This window comes from Camelus ferus, chromosome 4 (assembly GCF_009834535.1).
Source record: "Camelus ferus isolate YT-003-E chromosome 4, BCGSAC_Cfer_1.0, whole genome shotgun sequence".
Taxonomy (NCBI): domain Eukaryota; kingdom Metazoa; phylum Chordata; class Mammalia; order Artiodactyla; family Camelidae; genus Camelus; species Camelus ferus.
Window position 1 is genome coordinate 36,128,824 of NC_045699.1, and position 23,156 is coordinate 36,151,979.

At 37.7% G+C, this 23,156-nt stretch overlaps 1 protein-coding gene across 7 annotated transcripts in view; it reads right to left on the reverse strand.

Moving 5' to 3' along the window:
• Nucleotides 1-2,122: 2,122 nt before the first annotated feature.
• CEMIP2 (cell migration inducing hyaluronidase 2) overlaps nucleotides 2,123-23,156 on the reverse strand; it is a 79,891-nt gene continuing 58,857 nt past the window's right edge. For all 7 annotated transcript variants that reach the window (XM_014567787.2, XM_006194724.3, XM_032477825.1 and 4 more), the window contains 8 exons: nucleotides 22,195-22,410; nucleotides 18,550-18,758; nucleotides 15,247-15,429; nucleotides 12,749-12,968; nucleotides 10,063-10,161; nucleotides 6,973-7,127; nucleotides 4,480-4,583; nucleotides 2,123-4,119 (listed from right to left, as the gene is read on the reverse strand). In XM_014567787.2, the coding sequence (XP_014423273.1) occupies nucleotides 3,923-4,119; nucleotides 4,480-4,583; nucleotides 6,973-7,127; nucleotides 10,063-10,161; nucleotides 12,749-12,968; nucleotides 15,247-15,429; nucleotides 18,550-18,758; nucleotides 22,195-22,410 (1,383 nt within the window). In that variant the 3' untranslated portion in view covers nucleotides 2,123-3,922. The remainder of the gene's footprint in view (nucleotides 4,120-4,479; nucleotides 4,584-6,972; nucleotides 7,128-10,062; nucleotides 10,162-12,748; nucleotides 12,969-15,246; nucleotides 15,430-18,549; nucleotides 18,759-22,194; nucleotides 22,411-23,156) is intronic.

Genomic DNA, 23,156 nt, shown 5'->3' on the forward strand with positions numbered 1-23,156 from the left:
TTTATGGAGACTGAAATTTAAATTTTACGTCATTTTCACATCATAAAATGTTACTCTTCTTTTGACTTTTTCCAACATGTCATTTAAAGATGTGAGAGCATTCTTAGCTCAAAATTAGTATAAAACCAATCATGGGGACAGGTTTGTCCTGCAGGTCAGTTTGCCAACCTCTGATGAATCAATTTTGATTATAAAGTCTAAGCCTTTTCTGAGGATGAACTTTAAATGTTATTGTTTTTCATATCCAGACTAATCATATTGTCTATCTTAGAAACACTTAAAAAAACCAATCTAAGAAGTTTTGTTCTTGCTTTTTTTTAACAAATGTGACCCACTATTCATTGAATTTTTAGATAAAACATTTTCACATCTTGCTATAGCTGGTACTTTTGGATGCCCTCTGGGGCATAGTTTCTCATTTAGAAATCTTCAGGATTCAGCCATTCTCTAATTTTATCAGAACAAAGTGGTGTGTGCCCTTCCTCACACCAGGGCCTAATTAGCATCCTTTTTTCAGCTTCTCTCTCATATTAAAGATAAATATGGGTAAAACACCCTCAATCTTCCAAATGATGCTAAGTCCAGCCAAGATGTGAACAGTATTTTGTTATTTGTGAGCGAGGGACTGGAGATGCCATTTCTTGATTTTTTTCCTCCCTGACCTTTTGTTGTAAATGAGCTTCAGTTCAGAGTGCTCTCCTTTCTAAAAGACTGGGTTATTACCAAGTGAAGACTACCTGTAATGACACAAAACTGTTACCCAAGTACTCCCATTCACAGTCTTCACTTCTCGGGGAATTTCTCAAGTTATTAAACATGATTTCATAAGTATTTGAAAGCCAAACAAGAATTTTGGAGGGTAAAATCCGACCCTGCATTATGAAATCAACAAACATTGTCACAATGGAATCTAAGTACTTACCAATTAGGACCAACTGAAAAAAAAAATTAAGCACATTCCTGCTTATTGAAATGCCTTTCAACTGGACTTATCCAAACATTACCTCATCCCTTGATGAATGAAAACCTCGTTATCTGTGGCATTTAAGCCTCTATCCATCACCTCATTGCCCACCCCTCCTCTAGGCGAAATAATCCATTTAATGGCATGAGAATATGTTCTCTTCTGATGGAGCCAGAGAACAGAGGAGTCATAAATACCTCCTCCCCACCCCCAGGGCTACATATCAGCTTAGCGGCTGCCTTGGAGTCATATTCTACAAGGCCATAAGTCTACCTTTCATCTTCTCACAAGCACTCTCTCCCCCAGCCTCTGAAGATAATATATGGCATGCTGACTCAGATGGAGAGGCAGAAATCTCACAGGAGAGATTTAGAACCCAAGTCTGTCGACATATGAGAAGGCCCTGTGTTTCTCATCAGCTGGCTGATTTGTGGACAACCACAATTCTGGAGCTCAACCAACTGCCTCACCTGATGGAAAATGCTTATGAACTTATAAATCACCTTTGAATATATTTTCTCAGTAGAAATAAAACAGATTGCTAGCTTCCAATTGCCTGAGATGTCTATATCAGCTTCAATAACCAATTTAACAATTTGAGACAATTAAAACTGTAAAGGACTAAAAACTGTATTTGAAAGTTCTATTGAAAGGAGATAACAGCGAAATGCCTTGTTTAGGGCTGGGAGTTCTATAAATAATATAGGAATCAAAAATAAAAATAATAGATAATTGTAATTTTGTTTTCATCACACAAAAAAAGTTATAGACTGAAGTTAAACAGTGGGCCCATTATACTAGTGCAGTGGATCCTAAACCTGGCTACATCTTATTAGCATCACACAGAGAGCTTTAAAAAATATTCTAATGCCTAGGCTGCACTCCATACCAATTAAATCTGAATGCAGGAGTTGAGGGGTGGGGCCCAGGCCTTCATAGTTTTAAGGCTCCCCAGGTGACTCCAACATGCAGTCAAGAGAGCCTCTGCACTGGAGTACATGACCCCTGGTCTTCTGAAGCTTGCTTAGTCTTACAAAATCTACTTAGTGGACCACAGTTTCCCTTCCTCAGTTCTGCCAATAGCTTCTTTACAGCTGGAATATGGAACAAAAAAAATGATTGACTGACTGTTAAGACAGATAGAGTCACACACATATATAAAAAATACATGCACACATATTTTTATTTATTTAACTTAGGCCCTGATCATTAGCATATAAATCAGAAAAACTAAGTGCCTTAGAACTTACATATCCTCCAAATCTTTAAAGAGCCAAACTCAAAAAAACACACACATAAAAGATATTTGTTGTAAAAAACACACACACAAACTTTAATCACCTTGAGGAACCATGATCCGATAATATATTTAATAGGTAAGATCTCATTCATCAAAATACAAAAAAAGAAACCAAAAAAACCTAAATTTTGATTAAGACACGTGCCCTTCGCGAGAGCACTTATAGTTAGAAAGGTTTATCGGTATCACTTTGAGGTAGCATATTTGTAAAGTAATGGAAGTCACACAGAGCTGCTCTGAAGTTTCTCTTGGATACAAAAGGACCAGCCACCAGCCATTGCTCTTAGTAGAGAAAAGTGAAATTGTACTCACTGCCAAAGTCAACCTGAACATACTCCCTCCCGTCTCACCGTGGCCATCCCTCCACTACACTTCATGCATTGTAGGTTGAGGAAAAAGTAAAGGTATTTCAATGCTTCTTTCCTCTTGGTGTGGTGACATCTCAGGCTGCGGTACCAATCTCCTTTTGCTACATGCAATCCTCACTGGCAGAAGATGCATGCACCCAGTGGAAAGGAAAATGGGGTATCATGATGCCTTTAAAAATTGGCTCTAACAATTTAAGAGTGAAGGATTCCTCTAAGGCTATAAGAGGTTTGCTTCTGAATATTCCCTCCATGATTCTGGCCCTTAAAAGGCTCTCCCTTTTTCCTCCCCCTGAGTACAATATTTTGGGGTATCGTTAAGCTTTTTGCAATCTTCCTGCCAGGTTGGTGAGTAGAAAAGCTTAAAAAAAAAAAAAAAACCCACACACAAAAACAACAAAAAAACTGGGTGCAGAAGCAACTCCAAGAACAGACTTCCTTTGTGCAAGTTGAAATGATACAGGTTTATAGTTCAGGAAAATGGCCTGCTTCTTAAAAAAAAAAAAAATTTAGCTCAGCTCTTCATTTTAAATACAAATATACAGTCAAAACAGGCTAAAGATTAAAGCTGCAAAAATGGTCCCACCAACCTCAGACCCTGGTGCAAGCCAAAATTTTGCCCAATGGTCACAGATTAAAGAGAGTCTAACCCCTAAAAGCCCTTTTGTCCTAATATACTTCCTTTTGAAAGTTGAACCCTTAGAAGGAATCAATATACAAATGAATAAAAATAGCACATGTCCAGGGAAAAAAAGGGCATGAGCTGGGCCTGAGTTGCCACTTAAAACTCTATCATTCAGTATCATATAAAATCCTCAAAGGCTGCCCAGAACCAGGGCCCAAGCCATGCCAGCCACCCAGGTCAACTGCTGACCCAACGTCAACGACACAACAGAGCATTAGACTTCAAGTATCCAAGGTGCTACAAGAGCTGGTCCCCTCAAGGACTGCGGCTGACTCTCAGAAGCCCCCACCCCACCCCACGTCATCCCACTATGCCAAAGGTAAAGCACTGCCTATGGTCACTACAAAACACGGGGGTGGGAGGTGGGGAGTAAGAGAACCGCTCTCTGAAATATACCAGCCTAACAAATACAAATAAATTCTTTAACATTTTGTACAACTAGAAGGTGCGTGAGCTGGTATTCAAGCAATCACTTTAAACTCTTTTCTCTCCTTTCTGTATCAAACAGGAAAATGGTTCTGTTGGGTTAACAGTGTCATTTTTAAATGCCATAAATTAAATAAGTTAGTTCACATTTTTCCCCCCAGTACTTAAGTTACAGTTAGTCTCTAATGTGCTTTTGAAGTTTGCCTTAACAGTTCCAGGTCTCTTCGGCGGACAGTGCCGGCTCTGTGACAACCATATTCGTCCAGCTGCAAAGGGATGAATTGTTCAAGCAGCCCAAGGCCCTCTTCAGCAGGACTGGTAAATAGCTTAGTCCATGATGGTTTAAAGTTTCCACTGAATCCCAGAAATACAGTATTCCCTATTTAAAAAAAAAAAAAAAAAAAAAAAGTTGGTGCCTCTACTAGTTTCAGACAAGATAATGTGGGAGGTGAGATGGAGGTGAACAAAACAAAGACAGCTATGAAACAAAGAACAACAACAAAAATACTATACTTCCTTACGTCAGAGAATGAACTCTTACTACCCACCTTTTGTTCCAAATAACAAACCACATCCCAACACACTTCCTCTAATACTGTCTCCTGATTTAGAAATTATCTTCATGATACTCGCCTCAGCCAAACAAGCTCATGAAGATAGTCTGGTAGCTACACTCCACTATAAAAGTGCCTATGTTGCTTTCCTCCTAAGAACTTCACAGAAGAATACAAATACAAACCGTTGTTATAAAGATGGGCTGGTTTGGCTAATCCCAGAGGTACTAATGAATCTGAAATATTCAACTGCTTTATCTTTCCTCTTGTGCTCAACAGGACAATTGACCTATAAAAGTTAGAAGATCAGAGCAAATTTCAATAATTCAGCATGTATTTATTGAGTACCCTTCTGAACTCAATACAGTATAGAAATACCAGATAAAAGCAGAAGTCAAAAAAACAAACAAAAGACACCTCACATGCCTTTTCATCCTTGCTATTACAAGTGTCTGTTTCAATGCCCCAACTAGAACTTATGTTGCTATTACAAGGGCTCTCTAAATGTCGGGAAAATAAGTCATTTAGGTCAGCTGACCTAGTGGGTGGCTTGGAACACAGCTCTTTCATGGACGAAACTATTTTAACGGAGGGGTTTGGTTTTGTTTGTCTCAGGTGTTCTATTTATTTACCTTTGTTCTATTATCTGTTTATTAAGTAAATGGATAAAACCAATTCTAAAAAACAATAAAATAAAATCTGTTCCCCAAGGTTTGGTTTAAATTGCCATCTGTATTACAAGGATATCAACACATATATTCAGATCTGTTTGTGGATTCTGTCTTCTGATCTCTCTCTCCTCTACCACAACTAAACCAGCTTAATTACTATGGCTTCATGGTTTATTTTATATCTGATAAAATAAGCCCCTTGTATTACTGTAATTTGTTTAAAAATATTTTATTACTCCCACATTTATTCTTCCAGATGAACTTCATTATCAACTGCCAAATGCAACAGAAAAGTAACCTACTTTGAGACCAGTGGAAATGTGTTAAATTTGTATTTTAATTTAGATTGAATGACATCTTTACAGTATTAATTCTTCCATCCAGAAACAGGGAGAGTCTCTCCTTTTATTCAACTCTTGTTGTATATCCTTTAGTAAAGTATTTCTTTTCTTAATGTGGGTCTTGACATTTCTTTACAATTCTTTTCTTTCCTTCTTTCTTTTTTAATGGAGGTACTGAGTATTGAACCCAGGACCTCATGCATGCTAAGCATACCCTCTACCACTGAGCTATATGTTGGTATGGGTTTTTTGCTGAAGTCTTTCTAAAGCAGTGGTGATTCAATTCAGAGTCAGACCAGACATCTGACCATAGCAACCCTGCAGGCCTGACCTTTTACAATGGGTCCAAATTACTCAGGCTAGTTCCATGAGATCATTTACAGGTCCCCCATCACCTACACCTACCCCAACATGTACCCAGCCTCCCTGGAAGTCACTGCCAGTTGCGCCATAAGTTAACACTTTGTTAAGATACAACATACATATAGAATAGTATTCCTAAGTGCACAGCACATTAACTTTTTGCAAACTAGACACCCTTGTATATAACCAGCACCCAGATCAATAAACAGAGCACTATCAGTATCTCAAAATACTATGTCCTCTTTCTGGAAACAACCTTGTGACTTTTTAATACGTTAGTTTTAACTCTTAAATCTACAGGGTGACTTGCAGGGCTACTGTGCTGTCCTCAACATTTGTGGTGAGATTTACGTCTTTGATTACTTTAGGTGGAGTGAGTAAGGGCACGTATTTTTAACATTAAGAGAAATCTTTAAATCCATAAAGAAAACTGAGATCTTAGAAAGGAATTCCCCACAAGTGTCTTGAACCAGAAAACAGAGCTACACATACTCATAGAATGTTATATTCAAATGATCCAATGACTTTATGAGATCTGGTTCTGTAAAGTATAAAGAGCATAATTGATCAGATCAAATGATGATAATCCAAAAGCTAGACAGGCCTTTGCTCCCTGGGAAGCCTATGTCCCCCTTAGCGGCTTCACTAAATGAATAAATCAGTGTCTGCAGCAAAGCCAAGGGGGCAGAAAGGAGACTGAATCTTCTTGCCTCCAGGCAGGGTCTGCCTAACATAAAGAAAGAAAGGTTTCTCTCCTAGGCATTTTTGTTCAGAGACTAACAAAGAAAAATGAACCAATCTAGAGCTCTTAGAAGAGAGACCACACACTCACCAACTTAAAAATCAATTTACTCCTGTCTAGTCATCTCCAACGGACCCAGGTGATGACTGCCTGTACTACTGTCACAGCACAGTGTTGTCTGAGGGTTCACCAGTGGGACAGATGGCAGCAACAGTAAAATTGTCATAAAATTGTCTTAAAATGGTAATGAGCCTTCTGAGTGAGTTGGGTGCAATGTAGATCAACTTAACACTAAAAAGTGGGAGAATAATGTTTCAAAATTTTGAGCTTTTCTCCTTCCAAGAGCCTTCTCATTATTTGCAAACTCTTCTAACATCCAAGTCCTTGCTTATCAATAATAAGCAGCTTAGCTCACACAGGCATGCATCAACCTGAGACTGGGAAGGAATGACTAGTTTTCAAGAGCCTAAATGCCCAGAGTAAAAGGGCAGGTAGACAAACCAAAGCTCAGGTGTCATCTTTAAGGTATCTTATCCCTCTTAGAGAGCAAGCTTCACCTACCTTGGAGGGATGCCTCTTTTTAAATATTCTTCCAAACGACTGACATCAGCAAGAGAGAAAACCTTTTTCTCTGTCAACCGGAAGGGAACACTGCAGGCATCCACGATCAGGAGGAGGATGCCCTCACTTCGGAAGGTAAAGTCGGTGCCGTTGATCTGAGAATACAAAAGTGTCTGCTGTCATCACCATTTCAGTATCTCCAAGATGACTCATCTTTCTAGCCCCTTGCCTCTGCCTTCTAAACCCATGAATCAAATAATTCCAATATTCTAATTGCATATTCTATTTACTCTTCCTCTGCCAACATTTGAAATTAAGCCTACGTTCTCATTGATTTTTGCCTTGACTGGTCTTTACGGACTAAATAAGATGCTCCAAGCAAAGTATGGCAGTCCAAACTCAGCTAAGCCGGGTAACTCTCTGCAGGTTCAGGGCCTTCGTTCTTATACACATACTCTCTCACTGGAGTCAGAGCTTTCTAACTCAGTGATCAGGTGGCAGCCTCTATACTGCAGCTCAGATAGCTCACTTACTGTCACATTTGCTCAGGAAAAAAACCAAACATATGTGTGTGTATGTATGTATGTATGTTATGTATGTGTGTATGTATGTATGTGTGTATCCAGATACCTCATTAGATATCTCGTAGATAGATAGATAGATAGATAGATAGATAGATAGATAGATAGATAATCAGGCCTTAACTCACATAAACTCCCCATTAGAGTCTAGGTTTGGGACATCAAAGGAGCCAGACTGCTTCATTTCCTTAGTCCCATATAGCTCTTCTTTAAAATCAAAATGGAAAAATGATAATTTTACCAGGATTTAAGCCACAGAGTATTACTATATCTTGTTCAAAATTACTGTGAACTGAAATTTCCAGTCATCCCCTTTAAATTAATGGTTTGAGACCTTTACAAGAAAAAGGAATTCCAGACACATCCAAATATCATTAATTCCTCAACCAAAAAGCAAGCAAAAAAAACTTACTAGACTGAAAAATGACTTAACACTAATTTAAGCCATAGGCACTATTTCTGTTTAAAATGTGTAAAATTATAAACTACATTAAAAGCTAACAGAGGAGAGATGCTCTCATCACTATACCTGTCTTTGCTTGGAGAAGTTATATTTAAATTTTACTTCTAATCGCTAATGATCTCACAGGAATTCAAAGTGGCTTTTTGCTTGTATTTAAATTGCTCAGTTGTAGAGTGCTTGAGGAAAGTGCCATTTTATATTTAAAAAGACAGAGTGATTCTCTTATTTTTAAAAACTGAATACTAAAAACTAAGACACATTTGATAAAAAATATATATAATGATCCTTAATATACCCAAACTGTCCTCTTGAAAAGTAGCCTCCAAAACATGTTGCTTAAGGAAACAAAACTTTCCATGAAAACTAATGCAAGGCCATGTCCAGCAAAGACTCTTCAGATAATGCGTGTGAAAAGCATTAGAGGTAAATAGGACAAAACACAGTCCTCTGCGACTTTTTCTAGAGTCCCGGGCACCCAGTGTGCAACAATGGAGTCAAACAATGCCTTCAGACCCAGGAGAATGCCCTACCTGAGACTGTTGGGCAAAACACTATCTTCTTTAATTCTCTAGTAGAGCAGAGAGACTCAGCATCCACTTGCTTCCCTTTGCAACTGACACCCACCAAGTTCCACGCTAGCTAACTGGAATCAGGTTCTTCCTGCAGCTGACTGCATTAAGATGTTGAACTAATAAAATGCATACCAATAAAATTACATCATGAACGCATAGCACATTCATTCTACAAAGGAAGAAATGCTAACGTAGGGCCACAGGTATGAATACATACGTGAGAAATCTTTGAATTACTTTTAAGTAGGGATCTTTCTTTATTTCTCTTTCTTTCTTATTGTGGTAAGAATACTAACATGAGATCCATCCTCAAATATTTTAAGTGTACAATATATTATTGTTGACTACAGGGACAACGTTGTACAGCAGATCTTGAGAGTTTACGTATTGGCTCAACTGACACTTTATGACTGTTGATTAATAACTCCCCATTTCATCCTTCTGCCTTAAAATAGGAATATTTTAAATTCAGAGTTGTTAAAAAGTTCTTAATTCAGAGTTGTTAAGTTCTGGGGATGGATGGTGGTGATGGTTGCACAATAATATGAATGTACTTCATACTACTGAATTATATACACTTAAAAATCATCAGGATGGTAACTTTTATGTTATGTGTATTTTAACACAATAAAAGAGATAGGGAAAGAAAAAAAAAAGAGAAAGATTTATTTTTGTCCATATGTATGTGGATTTGTAAATGTGATGTCCACCACTTTAAAAAAAAAAGCGAGCTCCTAAAGAGACCGCATGAGACTGGGCCCAGGCCCTGGCTGGATCTCAGTGAAATGGCGAGATGCCTGCTACTTACAGAGCCCTAATATGGATGCACTCAGATCAACGTGATTTTAGACAGACCACATGCCCAGAGCTGGTTACTGCTAGCTAACTTGGCTCTTAGCTCAAATTCTAGTGTTGACATTGAGGCTCAGGCCTATACTTCCATTAACCTGCTTAGGAAAGATGACTAATACTTTGCATCTTCAGTTTCCTTGTCTGGAAAAAAATGAGCCAGGCAGCCTCAAAATAAACGGCTGAGGAGATTTTAAAACCTTCACTTTCCATATTTTAAAGAAATAACTGGGGAGCTTCTTTTAAGTTTCAAAAACCAACGATAAACAGTTTTCTACATATTAATTACCTATGGCAATTTTTTTGTAACCAAAAATGCCTTTTCTCCTGTAGAAAAGAAAACTGGATCACCTGAAACACTATTAGTAAGTGAAAAGTAATACAAACAATTTTAACATTCACCCAAAAGTAATCCATAAGTATAATCAATTGAAAAAAATTTTAATTCATTTAATTTATTTAAAAACGCCATGTGTTTAGGAGGTATTTACACCTCTATTGTATTGCTCTCCACCAAAAATCAAAATGTTATTACAAACGAATGTTGCCAGAGATAGTTCATCATCACTAGGATGGAATGTAAAAGCAAGAAGCTGAGGCAGTCTACACACCAGATAGCACTTACAGAAATAACAGGCAGGTCTCCACGCCGAGTCTCTGCTTGACTGGGTGACCGGAATTGCACAGGGAGGTAGCTTTTATGAGGATCACTAGTAAACACCACCTACACAGGGAAGAAGTTTTTTATGTGTCAACTGCATTGTTTTTTGTATCTCCAAAAAGATAAAAATAAACTCAATTGTATCAAAGCCAGTGAGTGGGATTTTTTGCCTGAATTTTTTGTACTGCTTCATGACCTGGAATTCCATCTTTTGATACAGACTTAATAGGAAAAGTGTTTGCCCTTCATTTTCTGGAACAATCCCAGTTTCAAATCATTGTAATCCTGTTAATAAAATCAGTTCTACAAGTGACTACATAAACATGTTTTACATCTAAATCTTTCTAAATATTTCATGCAAAAAGTCATAAATCTTTTTAAAGGACCGAGGACAGAAGTGTGGATGACAAGAACTACCATGTTTAAACTTTTAGGGGCCTGTGCATCAATAGGTCTAAACTCCTCCACCTGACCTGCAAAATGTTTCACAAATAAGTAAAATGTTTCACATTTTATACACAAGCCCGTATTTCCCACTATTCTATCACATTCAACATGCCAGGCAGTTCCCTTACTTTCCCACAAGTGCTTCACCTCCTCTTCTGCTACCCTGCTTTTGAAGATGCTATTCCCTCCCCTAAGAAAACCCTTTCTCCTTTTACGTGAAATTATCCCCAATCTCCACATCCCACCACCTACTTCCTCCCTAAAGGCTCTCTTCTCATTCAAAAGCACTCTAACCTCTTCACACAATTTAGCACTTGAATTTATATGTCCTCACAAATCGATACCAACAATTTCATGACAAGAGCAAACCATTGTGATACCAAGCATCCAGGAGCTGGACATTTTTTTGACATTTCAGGTCTAAAGTCAAAAATTCATGTGAATTTTCCTACTTATTGCTATTACACATGTGTTTTTGATATTCAAAACAAAATTCCCCTCAAATTTCCAAGTACAAGTGATGTCCCTAGATGCTTCAAATACTTTGTAAACTGCTAAATCAGTAGTTAATACCTTTTTAAGAATGAATGAATTCTGGTCAATATTCCAAGCCCAAAGAACAAAGAAGGCTAAACATCACTGCATGGAACCACTGAACAAGATAGGCTTAGAAAAGTTTCAAAGATGATTAGATTATTTTATTAATTATAGTATTTCTTATAATAATTATAATTTATTTAAAGCCTTTTCAGTAATGAAGGACTTCCTCAAAAAATTCAGCTGGAATATTAGGCTGCAAAATTTACTTCCCCACAAAGACTATCTGAAAATTTCACTTTAACAGACAAAACATTACATGGGACAGGTAAGGATTCATACAACTTCTTCATGTTCCTGCTTTGTTGGTTGGTTGGTTGGTTGGTTGGTTGGTTTAGTTGAATTGGAGAATAGATGTGGTTCAAAGGTATGAGAGACCAAGACTGTGACAGTGAGTTGCCATCGAAAAAATATTTATATCATAATAGGAAACATAAATCCCTCTTCCTTTCTCTGCTCTTACTGCCACCAGTGGACAGAAACAAGAAAAATTAGAAACAAAGAACTTGTGCAATGGGAGAGCTTTTGTTTTCTCAAATCACTTAGAATGGTAAGAAATGAAAAGAAAGATTTAGAGGTTTTCTCCATTATTAATAGGCAGTGTGCACTTCTGCAGCAATAAGGACTTTTAAAAAACTTTTCTAGGCCCATGAAAGTCAAACATGAACGTGTATCGGGATCACCTGCAGCACTTGTTCAAGCACACACTGCTAGGCCCCACCCCTGGGGTTTCTGATGCAGTAGCACTGGGGTGGGACCTGAGATTTAGAATTTTTCACAAGTTCTCAGGTGATGCTGATGCCGCTGGTCTGGGGACCACAATTTGAGAACCATTTCCCTTAACCCACATTTGTTTGTATAAAGGTTAAATATTCATTAGGGCAATATTAACTCTGTATTTCTTTTTCACTTGGAATTGGTCTTCCTCCCGAAACCCCATGCCTGACTTGAGCTCATACTTTGGGTTTACTTTCATTGCCATGTTTTCTCAAGATCTAGAAGGAGACCACCTCATTAAGAATATGTCACAAGAAGCACTTCACTTCTAGCCAAAGTAGTTGTACTTCTAGTTACAGGTACACATAATAGTACATGCTTCAAAATTAAGAATGGCTTTCCAGAGGGAAGGTATAGCTCATATAGTAGAGCACATGCTTAGACCTCACTCCCCCCTAAATAAATAAATACATAAAAATTTGCCCAAAGAGTGGCTTTCCATCTTCAAGGAAACAATTTTCCTGAGTGCCTTTTCTGATGAGAAATTTCACACTGCCAAGAAAACAAAATATTTTCAACATCATTGACATGTAAACCCAATTGCAATATTGTAACAGAATCATATCTGAGAAAGAAAAGATGACAACCAATAAATCCACAATCATCTAGGGTAAACTGATGTATCATGGGGGGGGAAGGTATTTTTATTATAAATTTAGACTGCTTTGCCTCTTATGAGCATCACATTCTAGAAAGGGCCAAAATTCCGAAGAAACCATGCAATATTTATAAATTGTCAGCACCATGTTTCAAAGACAAATACATCTATTACAAAGAAACCTTTTGACTTTTCCTCTCAGGCTACAGCCTACTTTTCTTCCTTGCTTACCTGACGGGTCCCGCAGCCTTGACAGAGTCCCTTGAGCATGGACGGCATTGGCTTGAGTGCTGATGGCTTCCTGTAATACCGGGGATATGCTTTGGCCATGCAGTTACTGATGTCTTTTGAGTCTGTTGCTGCCTGGATCTTGACTCTTTCACATCCCTGAGATGAACAGTAACTGTGACCATCTCTGTGGCTTTTGGCTTTGAGATACAAAAACAGCAACCTGCACAAAACAAACCAATCCACTGGGTGTTAGACAGACTTTCAAAAACTTACAAAATTCCTCAAATTAACTCATAGCCAAAAGGGATATCCCTCCAATAAAGTAACTTTTCTTTAAAAGAAAAATAAATTACAAAACTAATAAATTAGCTTCTCTCTCCTTTCTATCCTCCTAGGGTTCTAAGTCAAAGGCAATACCACTTTAGAAAATATTTTGATAACCTAATTCAGTTGTTATGGACAGTTTCAAAGTTGATTTCTGGTTTGAATTAGTTCAGAAGGTAATTTGGGAGGATGGAATTTGGCTTGGCTCAAAAATTCCTTGGAAAACTTTATACTTGTGTTGAGTATAGGATTTGGCAAATTAGTGTGGTTTATTCTTTTTTTTTTTTTAATTTTGGTTTATAAATCATTTTGGTTTAAGGCACAAAACTGGAATAATAAAAACAGCAACTGTGGGACTTATTTGGTTAAGGCTAAGATATGGTCTCAAATCAATTCCTGCAATGTTACTAAGAGCAGAAGGGCCAGGGGTCCTTCTCTCTGTACTTCGGCCAAAATCAAGTGAAATGAACAATCCCAACCATTCTGAATTCTCCTCTACTGCCAAGATGAATGGAAAAGTAACTTCCAGGCAGCAGTCCAGCATTGTCAGCAAACCTAGTCCTTTTAAACCAAAGGAAGTCAAGATTCTAAAAGAGACTTGATAAAATGTGATTGATTACTAGAGATTAAGAGTTCACATTTTAATAGTCAGCGAACATCACAAAGTTGTGATTATGAGACAAAAATCAGCCATTGTTCCAACATCCAGTAATTTTAACATATATACAAAAGGAATGACAGGGAACTGATTAGGCATATGCCCTTTGATATATAATTAAAATCATCAAAATGAATAGAATTTAGAAGAATTTGAACCTCAAAGGCTGAAGGATTCTAGCAATACCAGATTAAGAAATACTTCCAATATTTTCACAAATTTAATCATTAATTTGGGATCACCAGACTGTCCTTACAAATTTGGATGTTCCATTTATTTTTGTGGAAAATCAACTGGGAATGTGGAAGTTCTGTCATCTATAGAATAAAAGCCCAACTAGGTGGTTTAAGTCTAATTAGAAATTGAAAATCAGAGACAATTACGATAAGAAAAGATCTAAGCTGATCACACTGGCTGCTGGATGGGCCCTGGGGGGCAAATAAATTGCATCTTATTCAAAAGCTAACAAAGCACTTGACTGAACCCAAGCTCCTTCCCCTACAGTCAATCTTGCCACCCTTCTCTCCAGTCTAAACTTTCGTCTTACCCCAAACATGCCATGCCATGTTCCTCATGCCTCCATGCATTTATCCATACTGTTCTTGGAACCCTATCCATCTCCTCCAACTCATTCCTCAAGAGTTTGCCCCAGTGTGACCCTCGGGATGTCACTGGCCCCGCAAGGCTAAACTTCTGGGTTACCTCAAAGGGCATACTAAATATCTCACTATACAACTTGTAACATTTAAAACTTTCACCCTCTAGTTATTGCTTTACATGCTCACATCCTCCAATGGACTGTGAATCTGCAGAAGAAATGTATCTTATTTACATTAGGAAATCGTTATAGTACCTGGACAATGAATGGCATAGAGTAGAAATGTCAGCTTAAGGAATGGATATTGAAGGAGCATGCTACTTTCTGGAAGAGTACAGGAGATCGAGCCTACCATAACCCAAAGGCTGAGAGACTGTAACTGGATAAAAGCAGACAAAGCCAACAGGACCCCAGGTGAACAGGATTAGAATTAAAAAGTGGAAAGATGCAGCCTAGAGAAAGTTGAAAGCAAATATGCCACGGTTACACAGTGATTTTTTTTAAAACCCAAGGTCAATCTGAGAGATAGCCTTAAAGGAAGAGAAAAATGAGCATTCACTAAAATATGAACTATATCATATGGAAATAATCATCTTAACAGTTTGTTATGGAAAAAATTATTTTAATTTTCAATTGGGCCTACTGGTTCTTTATAGACAAGGATAATTTCTCTCTCTAAATTGCCTTAATAGGTATACGGCAAACATCTTCACTCGATTCCTACTGCCAACTATAATTACGAGTCATTCTAGTTCTCCTCTAAACCTCTAATAGTGATGAGCAGAGAATTACCCACATCAGCTGCTTTTCCAAATAGCCATCACATCACAGCCTATTCTTAGTTACACTGAAGAACTGGTAATTTCACCATTAAAGAAAAAAAGCAATAATTCTCATTCACTGGTTGCCCAGAATTACCCCGTGCTGGAGTCAAAATAGAATTTCCTCTCAGACGGCTTCCTTTGCAATTCTTCCAGCGAATGCACAGGCTCATATTCTTCCATTTTGGATAACGAGCCATTATGCCGCTGTAAAAAGCCAAAGGTAACCTGAAAACTTGTGTTTGACGGATAGCAGAGGCCAACTCGAATCCAGTCATTCCTATAAAGGAGAGACAATAAAAACATGAATTCACATGTGAGCCAGGATCTTTTGAGTTTTACAGCTTCTGCAAATTTTAGCCATGATTGTCTCCTCCTTAAATTTCTGCTGTGTTAAGCCACTAACAATTAAAGTCCTGAACCCTAACACACTAACGGATCATCTACTTTTGTATGTTCCCTAAATTCTTCTCATCAAGATATTTACAACAATAATATGGCTTACAAAAAAGTCTTGGTTTCAAAGGAACGTAAATAGAAGTTGGATAAAATGTTCTTAGGTATTGCAAACAGATAATAAAATCAAGAGAGGTGGTTGGGTACAGTTGTACTATAACAGAAGAAACACTAATAGCCTGATGGTGGAAGTGTACACTGGTAAAATCTCCCCAAAGAATTTTCTGTTCATAAATATATTTTTATCTTTATAATTACATTAGGATAAATTCCTAGTGGTAAAACTGGTAGACATAAAGGTATATGCATTTTTAAGGTCTTTGATGCATATTACCAAAACACCATAGTGTTTTTTCTTACCTAATGTCCTCAGATATACAATTAATACTTTTTGAAAACCATTAAAAATATTTTCCCCTTCCTTTTCACTTGCTTTCTTTGCCATTCTTTAAGCTGTGGTAATAAATACAATGCAGTAACATATAAAATTTACCATTTTAGCCATTTTTAGCTTTACAGGTTAGTGGCATCAAGTACATTCACAAAATTGTACAACCATCACCACTGTCCATTTCCAGAACTTTTTAATCATGCTAAAGGATTTTCAAACAATATGTAACCAGGCCTTAAAATGGTTCAAACAGATTTCACCCAGGAATCCCACTACAGAATTAGAAATACAGACTAAAAATGTAGAAGCAAAGATGTTTTGTGCAGTATCATTTATAATAGCAAAAGGGGAAAAGAGGCAGAGAAAAACAATCTAAATGTTCATGTGAGAATGGAGTAGTTAAATAAATTTCAGTATATTTACATGCTCAGAGAATACCTGAAGGTGGAGAGGGAAGAGAACCCTATAAATGTTCAAAATGCCTCACCTTGAATAGACAAATTATAGGTTATTGCAATTTTCTTTATGTTTTTCTGTATTTTCCTTATTTTTATTTAGTGAATAAGTGCAGCTTTTATAACTTTTAAATTGTTATTTTCAAAAGTGCCACTATGACAAAATGCATGACCTCTCTATAATTGTATTAAATTTTGGGGGAAAAAAGTATCCCTCTTTTCCTCTTGCCTCTATCCATGATATAATTTCTACAAACTTGTAGATAATTAAATGAGTGAAGTTTGACTGAATTTCAAGCCCATGTGGATTTTTTTAAACTTCTGGGCTCAGCCTTTTTTTTCACTTTAAAATGTTTTTACTTGCTCAGTATTTATTCAGAAGTTATGCCTGGTATGTACAGAACCCTGTGTACCATTTGATTGCAATATCTTGCCTGAGATTCATAACCTGCCAGATACAACTTTTTGGATTGCTGATCACTGGACATATCTCCTCTATCCTGTCTGACAATCATTTGTTCTTTCACTGACTTCTATGCAGCTCAATGATGGGTGTGGTAATATCAGGTTGGCTTTTAGAAAACTCACCCTGGACACAATGTGAACTAACAGTTGGGGTGGGGTGGGGTGTGGGGAGGAGGCTGCTGCAGGGATCCAGGCAAGAAATGATAATGGCCTGAACTAGTTGCGAGCAGTGAGGGTATAAAGAAGTGGAGAGATCTGAACATTAAGGAGATAGAACCAATAGGGTTTGGTTAATGAAGGGGCAGAGAGATGAGGAAGAATCAAGGATGAGTCCTGGGATTCCTGGGCTTAGCTGACTCAGTAGGTAGGTTATGATTCTCCATCAAGGGCATAGAGAAGCAGCAGCAAATGCTATAGGAAAACAGTAATGGTTCAGTTTAGAGCATGTGCCAGACAGAGGCCTAACATCTCAGAATAAGAGCATCCACCATGATGTTCAGGCTTCCTTGAAAGTGACCAATGTGGAGCTGAATTCCTACACGTTCTGCATCAATCTCTGTTCATTTCAACTGGCTGTTTTAAGAGAGCTCTGATAAGCCAAGCTTTATGATCATTTAGGTGAACAAACCATTCCAGTCTTTCAAGTACGTATCTGAGCAGTCTCATGGAGTCACGTGGGTTAACCATCATACATATCTAGACTGGTTTGCCTCTGCCTTTCAAAATACGCCCAGCTCTTGTTTCTAGTCTCATTTTCTGTCCCTTCCCCTGATGTACACCCTATGCTTCTATCATACCCAATCCATCAGTCCCTGAGCAGAACTAACCCTTTCCCAAATCTATTGCTTTTATAACAAAACAGATGACTTAGTATCACTTCCTCAGTGCAGACTGGCCCAGCTCCATCAGGCAGATATATTGCTTTTATCCCTTGTCCACTAAAAATTAGTACTGGTTTATCAAGTCACTTAAATTTTGCTCTACCTGTATACTGTGAGCTACTGAAGGGCAAGCACCTCTCTCAGTCATCTTTATATCAAGTGGCACACAGTAAGCACCTGAACAAATTAACATAAAAACAGAGTCCTTGATTGAAGGTAATATTATTAGGGCAGACAACTGAGAAATCAAAAAGAGATGAAAAGATGTTTCCATATTCAGGCAGGGGTGGCAAATATCTGACATTCATGCCACAATTCTTCCACCTCTTGCCCACTGCTGACATTACTAATCAAATCATACCACTCTCTTTTGTCAAGTCTAAACTTGGCCTTGAAAATCTTTTTATTTTCCAGGTAACCAAGCGCTCAGTTGGAACACCAGATAAAATTTCTTCCCATCCCAGCTATGGGGAATTAAAGTATTCAGCAGACTGTATTAAAACCTATTGTAAACGGCTTTCTGCACACAATACATCGACCACAGTAGCAAAAAAGACATGCTTTTAAAGGGACGGGATTCAATTTGTATAATCTCTTAATTCCATCAACATAATATATATAGCCTCCCCACAGGAGGAACAAAGGACATGAAGCTGCCATAGTATACTTGCTACAGAGGAGACAGGTTATTATTAATCTCCACAAAAGTACTACTTGCTCAGCTATTTGAACTAATGGTACTAGAAGCATACTTATTGAAGTTTATGAGGTATAGGAAAGCAGTCCTCGGGGCCGGCCCATTCCAGTGGATGGTGTAGCCCTTCTCCAGCATGATGACAGGCTGGTACTGTGGAAAGGTGGCCTTCTGGTTAATTCCCCGGAGCACCATAGGGTAGGCAGGATACTCATCTCGTGCAATGGTCATAGTCAGATTCTGAGTGCTCCATGTCTGCACATATACCTTCAAAAAAATAATTAAGAATTAAAGGGAAGAGAATAAAAATTTAAGTAGCTAAAGAAAACACTTCTAGCGCAAAGTTAAGCATCTGTACTTTCAAAAGAGAGATTCTACGACCTGTGCCAGACTAAATGAGTTGTAGCCAACTTCATCCTAAGCTCCACTTACAACGAAGCCTGCTTAAACAAAAATGGTAAAAACAGATCATGCACTCTGCTAGCCAAGATCTTCATCATCTCTTTCACAACAGGCCAGCTGATTCATCAGAATATAAAACCTTGGTGGTTTACACAGCTTGTCAAAGAAAGCCCCCAATCTGAGTACACACATAAAAAATTAGTAAATCAATGTGAAATCTGATACCCTCTAGTCAAATCTGAAAGACTTTCCCCTGAAACAAGAGATGGAAATTTTAAATATCTTAGAGCTTTGGGTTTTCAATTTTCCATGACCTACATCAGCCCAAGAAGTCATTTTTCACCCCTTAAAAAAAGTTATAAAGCATTCTGCAAAAACTGGAAAAACATATTAAACTGAGGCAAATTTGCATGTCCTGAATTTATTCCAGTGGCATCTGAACCCCATGTTGTGCCAAAACAAAATCTTCCCAAAATGCACCCTCCAAAGAACAGACCTCAGAACAACTTCTTAAAACAAACCAGTATCCTATAACAGAAATCCCCAGAAGTATAAAAACATTTGTAGAATACTGCATTTAATCCACACTACTTCTCTATTTTTTCTTTTTCTGTCACTTCTACAGTTTTGTGCATATTAATTCCTCAATTATAAATCCATTGAGACAGAAAATCTGAACTCTCACTCATGTTTGACTACTTCAATAGAAGACTCTTCTCTCTGACACCACTTAAAGATTAAAATAAAGGGACAGGAAATATGTTTTGAGACTACTGATTATCTTCACTTAAATATATATGTTTAATATGTATGTTAATATATTATATTTATTATTTGTTTATATTTAACCTATATTTCACTGTATAATAGGTTACAAAAATTAAAGGTTACATATAATACAAAGTATATATATACATGCACACACACAGAGATATATCCTGCCTTCCTCCAAATGCAAGAAGGATATGAAGTGGCACATTCTCCTTATGTTTCCACCGCTCTTCCTGAGCACCTTTATCCCTTGGGTCAGCAAAGAGCAGACATTCCATTAAAATATCATTCCAAATAGCTAAATAATGATCGTTCTATCCTGAGATCCAATTGCTTCTGTCTGTTGCCTAAAAATGTATAGTATTATACATCATTCAAGGAACAAAAATGGCTGCAGACCTGGGCTCCCAGCCCAAATTCCAAATTCTCAGGAGAAAACTTCTGTCCTACCATTCCCAGAGCCTTCTGAGAAGTATTAGACAACTTATTTCTTTCTTCACCTTCAAATAAAAATATAATTACTACTCTGCTTTGTAAGATAGAAATATCAGGTTCACATTCTCAAATACATTAGAATGCCACAGAGTTTACAGACACGTTTATAACAAAATATAAAGTTTTCATTAGTGAGAACATACCACTTTAAGACAGACTGATACATGTTCCTTTGAATATACATGGCTAGCACAGCTAGAAATTTAACTAAAACTGTAGCTACAAAAGAATTAAAAGCTTTTTATTTTTGTTCTATTCTAATTCTAGGATTTCTATATCTTCTTAAGTATTAATGGGTCAAATTAATTTTACAGGGCAACTCTGGTTAAGAATAAAATGAATGGAAAAAGAAATCACATTTTCAACCACTTTCTTTTCTTCTTTATTTTACTGTAATTAATTCTCCATCCTTTTCTTGTCCTTCCCAGAACTTAGGCAAGTATGACTCCCCCCGCCCCCATGGGAATGAGAAATCCCACAACAAAGAATACTCCATTAAAATAAACCAGAAAAATCTCTCTAATCTTTATCCCTCTTAAGACCTTTGTCTTGTCTACAGATGTGACTCTTTTTAAAGGGTTTTTTTTTTTTTTAATTTAAGAACTACAGCATTCTTTAACAGTCATGATTCAAAGTCTGAAGAATAATAAAGAATTCTGCTCCAAGAAGCTCCCACTATAGAAGGCTTAGATGGTAGAAATTCACATACAGCTCAGGGGGCTCAAGAAGTTGAAAAGCAAGAGCCCTGAATGCACCCTTAGCAGGCAAAGTAGCCAAAGCTCAGCAAAGGGGCTACATCACAGAACTGGTCCTCCCCCAGGAAGAACATACCCTGCAAATAAGAGCACTTAGCCGCACATCAAGGGAGGCTTCCTTCCTGCCTTTGAGACTGTCAGAGCCCAACACCCCTGGGAAGATACTTTGCTCTTCCCTAATTCTCCTCTCCATATTCCAATTATCCTTTTCCTTTATTCTTTTAGCTCCTTTGACATCTATTATTAAATACTACCATTTAATCGTCTAAAATACAGAAATAAAATTCAGTTCTCTTCAAAATTCTGGGCAACTGGTACCTCTGTTCTGCAATCTTCCAGCCATCCAAATATCACTATTAAAATCATCTTTGCAACTCAGAGCCTTGCTCCTCAAATAATACTAATGGCGGCAAGCACTTCACTTGTGCCAGGTCATGGGTGAAACATTTTACAAATACTCATGTATTCTATCTTCACAACAGCCACTTATGAGAGGATCTAATATTACCCTCATTGCTCACAGGCACAGAGTAGTTAATTAACTTACCCAGCTCATATTTAAGGAAATAACAAAGCCAGGATTCAAACCCATGAAGTCTGGCTTGAGTGTCTGTGCTCTTAACATACTACCTCCCAAATTAGTCCATCTTCTTATACTGGGCATCCAGTTAATAAGTGTACACTAGCTTAATGTTTTCAAAGAAGTACTTCCCAGTCTATATCATCCCCTTCATATTTTCACAGATATTATACCATACCATAATTTGAAGAATTTCCTTGGATTCCTTCTTTGCCCACTCATTTCCAATTCCCAGCTCTGTTTCTGAGAACATCTCACTTTCCATGTGACCTATTGATATTCTGCCTCACAAGTCAGATTTCCTCATTTAGAGATAAAATAGAGATAATAATCCTGAAAGCAAAGAATGAGGTGCCCTCTCAGGAGGTACTGCTGTAACATGGCAAGAAAATCTGTCCTAAGTTTCAGGAAATATGGGTTCTCACCCCAACTATATCCCAGCCACATTTCACCAAGGGCAAATCATCTTCTCTTTGGCTCACTTTTCCCCTTTAAAATGACTTGGAGTATGGGAACTTTAAATACTATTCTATGAGTCTATGATTCCTAAAAATTTTACCCTTCTTTCATTTTTTTCCTTAAAAAAAAATCATGCTGTGTAAAGTATCAATCATCTGGAAGAAATGGAAGAGTACTCCTCCCAGAAGCAGTGCTGTCCGGAGCTGGAAGGGAATCAGGCATCACAAAGTGTTCTGTCTACCTGGGCATAGTTCCCACTGCACACCACTGCATTCCACTTGGTAACATTTACACAGCTTGGGTGGCGGATCAGGTAGTTGTCAATTCTTCCCACATAAGCATCCTTGTATCCTGTCACAGAGCCATCAATGTCGTGGAATATGGAGTTCTTGTCACCATCCAGCTCACAATCTTCAAACCAGGGGCCAGGCTTTCCAAAGAAGACATTGAGGAAGACCTGACAGCAGTGAAAAACAAGGACATCACACAATGAGGACTCCTGCCATTTTAGCCAGCATCCCCTGCAAGGACCCAACTTCATAGCCATCACAATTTCTTTAACATTAAAGCAGTTCTGAGTCACCGTTCATACTTATCAACCAAAGTTTTTGATTAATTATGACATGCATGGGGAAAAAAATTCCCAAAGCCTTGTAAAGTTCAAACATCAAATGTTCAACTTCATCTTTGGTGTCTTCCCTTTTCAACTTAAAAACTATTATTTGTTTCCCAGACAAAACTGGTAAGAGAAACTAGAACAGTTGTGAGAAGAGGAACTATGTAGTCACACATACCTGTTAAAACTTACAAACTTTACACTTAAGATCTCTGCATTTCCCTCTATGCAAATTATATACCTCAGTTATATAAAGATCTATTAAAAGTTCTATCTCCTGAACTAATCATTTTATTTCACATCAAATGCTTTAGTTACTTGCTGATTATGTCTCCCACCAAAAAAGTACAGTTCCAAACTGGAACACAGTCTAAGTGCTGCATTGGTATGGCTGGGAGACCACTGAACTCACTAGAAGCTGTTGAAAAGTCTGTGTTATTTTCTCTCTCCTCAACACAGACCAAGCCCAGCTCAGTAATTTTCATGTCAGGTAACATTAGTTCAATGCCTTTATCGAACACATAGTACACAGCTGCAAAGCAATCTGCAGGTGACATGCTTCATCGTCTATTAGCTGCTTCTTTTGT